The sequence below is a fragment of the Stenella coeruleoalba genome (genome assembly GCF_951394435.1).
Source record: "Stenella coeruleoalba genome assembly, chromosome: 1".
Classification (NCBI taxonomy): domain Eukaryota; kingdom Metazoa; phylum Chordata; class Mammalia; order Artiodactyla; family Delphinidae; genus Stenella; species Stenella coeruleoalba.
In genome coordinates this window covers 93,632,488-93,635,445 of record NC_137169.1, presented here as the reverse complement: position 1 = coordinate 93,635,445, position 2,958 = coordinate 93,632,488, and the positions used below count along the sequence as shown (strand labels likewise).

Here is a 2,958-nt window from a genome sequence, read left to right as displayed (position 1 = left end):
TTTTCTACTAGCATACAAAAGCTACTAGTATGAAGAAAACATACATTAAGCATAGTTGAATTATCCTTAAGCTATATTCTGTAGGGGCTGTAACACGGTTTTTAAGAACAATATTAAAAAGGGTGAAATCTATAACTCAAACAGTACACAAGACTTACTTCATCTATAAAAATAGAGCGAATGCCAATGCTTTATTTGCCACATTGATAAGGAGGGAAACATTGGTAAAAATAAATGTGATAACATGACTCACACTTCATTACAAATGATTTTCCTAAATTCAACTTTCACATTAAGCTGAGCTAATAAGAAAAAAACAAACCCCAAAAAAACACTAAAAAACTTTCACTTGATGAAAGTAGGCCAAATCACATGATCCCTCTGAATGAGGGAGTTTAATTTTCTAGCTGAGAAAATATTTTCCCTAATTTAGTAAGCTTAAATAATTCACCCATGATGATAAATAAGCCCTTGGGTCAGGATCAGAAGAAACCTCCTGTATCAGCTTATTTTTAAGCAGTACACAAAAATTTTATTATGGAACATTTTCTTGGTTAAATCTTAAGAGTAAAGACAATTAAAACATCCATACTACTTCACCATCTTTCAGGTCTTTTTCTCCTAAATGTACCTTCTAGATTTCTTAGGTGTGCTGTACAATTCCTTAGGGTGCTAAAGTTGACGAACACCTTACTCCATTAAGTGAAATAAAACTTCACTTAATGCAGTAAGGTGTTCATCAACTTTAGCACGCTAAGGAAGTGTTATTTAAACTTTGTCCTCATTCTCCTCTCCCACGTTACTAGTAGTAAAATTTATTTAAAAAACAATGAGAAAGAAATACCGTAGCCTAGAGGCACCTGGGAAGAAAGGGAATATGGCTCAGGAGAGATATTAGTCATATTGGAGATTTATGGAGTCTAATTATAAACCCCTTTACCCCCTCCCTGGTTTTAGACTTAGGGTGTGAGGTGTCTGGGATGTGCATGGAGCCTTCACAAACTGACATTTTCTTCCTTTTTTCCCCCTTTTTTGCATGAAACAAAAGAAATACAAGTGCTTGGTACTACGTGCTTTTGAGGCTTAAAGGGCCATTAATAAACACGCTGTTTCGGTCGTTGAGGGGGATCGAAATCACTTTTTAATAAATATCGCCAGAAGAATCTCCTCGAAGGGAGACTGAAGTTATTCTCCCTCCCCAGGAGCCCTAAGGGGAAAGGGAGACGGAAGATAATGTCCCCTACTTGCACGTGAGATTTCCCTTTCTCCTCCGACCCCCCTCCGCCTCTACCGCGCAGGTCTGGCCGCCTCGGGAGGTAGCTGGGAGAGAAAGCCACGCTCAGTCCTCCATGGCAAAGTCTTTGGTCTTTTCCTCCTGGTCGCCCACTTTGTAGCGCAGCAGCACGCGTAGGTGACGGTGGTTGTCCTGGGAGGGCAGCAGCGTGATCTCTCCGGAAACGTCCGTATCTTGCTCCACTTGCACAGGCTCGTTCAGGTAGAGGAGTGCCTGCTTCCAGTGCGTGACTGGGTGAAAAGGCGAGGTGGACAGCACCAGGGGTTTCTCCGAGTCCCCTCCGGGGAAGGTCACCTGGAACCAGATGGCAAAGCCGTGCATGTGAGCCGAGCCGTAGCAGCTGAAGCGGAAGCGCCCACCCACCCCCGCTTCCAGCTCCTGCTCCAGGCCGGCGCGGGCCAGCTCCAGCTGAGCAAAGCACTGCGGCCGGGCCAGCACATCCTCGCCGGACAGGCCTTGCACCACGATTTCTGAGTGGCCCATGAGGCAGCGCGTGGCGAAGCTCTCCAGGCAGCTCATGTCCACACCGTAGAGCTGCTTCATCTGGCTCCAGAAGCTTAGGCGCAACTCCAGCATCTGGTCGCTGATGGGCGCCACGAAGAGCTCGGCGGAAGCCGGCAGTAGAAGACCGCCCTCCTTCAGCCACTTGGTCCGCGCGTGGAGCACAGAGCTCAGCATGGACTCGTGCAGGAGTCCGCAGCCCATCCACTCGCTCACGATGGCATCCACCTGCTCCGGCAACTCCACCGTCTCCACTGGCCCCGGCAGGACGTGCACCCGGTCCTCCAGCCCGTTGAGCCGCACCACCTCCCGGGCCTGTTGCCAGATGTCGCTGGCCTCCACCGCGTACACGCGCCGGGCCCCGGCCTGGGCACAGAAGATGCTGAGAATGCCGGTGCCCGCGCCCACGTCCAGCACGGTCTTGCCCCGCAGCGCTGCCCAGTTCCGCAGAATGCCCAGGCGGTAGGCATCGGTGCGGACGCGGTCGGCAATCATCTCCTCGTGGACCGATACATCCGAGTAGCACTGGTAGTACAGCTGGTCTCGCTCCCGCCTAGTCCTCCGGGGTCGTGGCAGGGCTACCTCCAGCTCTCCGCCATCTTCCTCTTCAGTTCCCTCCCCTCCTTCGCCGCCGCCCCCCGACTCAAGCTTTCTTCTCTTGGGCTGCGACATCTTGGCGGCTCGGGCCGGCTCCCGGCGTGCGTTGCGCGACGCGGCGGGAGCTCTAGGAAGCGGGGGCTTCTGGTATTTGTAGTGCGCGCTCGTGCCGCCCGCTTTTGGCGGGGCACCGGGCGAGTGCCCGCCAGATGCCTCTGAGCTGAACTCTGCTTTTTTACCTGCTGCTTTGGTGTCGTGGAATCCCTCTCCCACCACCCCGCACCCATATTCTATGATTCTTTACGTTCCTCCTCCTTCCCTTAGATCCTCGATTCTCTTTTGCTTTCACTCCCTTCCTGAAGTGGACACGCCCACTTAAAACTAATAAATACATGTTCTGTCATGTCTACTCAACTCCCAGATTTTTTATTACACAGAATTATCTGGGCGGCACTGTTCATACACTACCGCCTCATCTGGACAGTTACAACTCTTAGAGCTCTCCAAACGTGGAGATTTGGAAATTGCACTACATGTTTTTCTTCTCTGTTTTCAGGGGAGTTAGG

At 50.7% G+C, this 2,958-nt stretch overlaps 1 protein-coding gene across 1 annotated transcript; it reads right to left on the bottom strand.

Moving 5' to 3' along the window:
* Positions 1–205: 205 nt before the first annotated feature.
* On the bottom strand, positions 206–2,483 carry PRMT6 (protein arginine methyltransferase 6). Its single transcript, XM_079923867.1, has one exon. The coding sequence runs from the start codon at positions 2,465–2,467 to the stop codon at positions 1,340–1,342; it is 1,128 nt and encodes a 375-aa protein (XP_079779993.1). The 5' UTR covers positions 2,468–2,483; the 3' UTR covers positions 206–1,339.
* Between the last annotated feature and the right edge of the window lie 475 nt (positions 2,484–2,958).

Excerpts from the sequence above, each read along its gene's own strand:
- PRMT6 (XM_079923867.1), bottom strand. The coding sequence starts at position 2,467 with ATGTCGCAGCCCAAGAGAAGAAAGCTTGAGTCGGGGGGCGGCGGCGAA.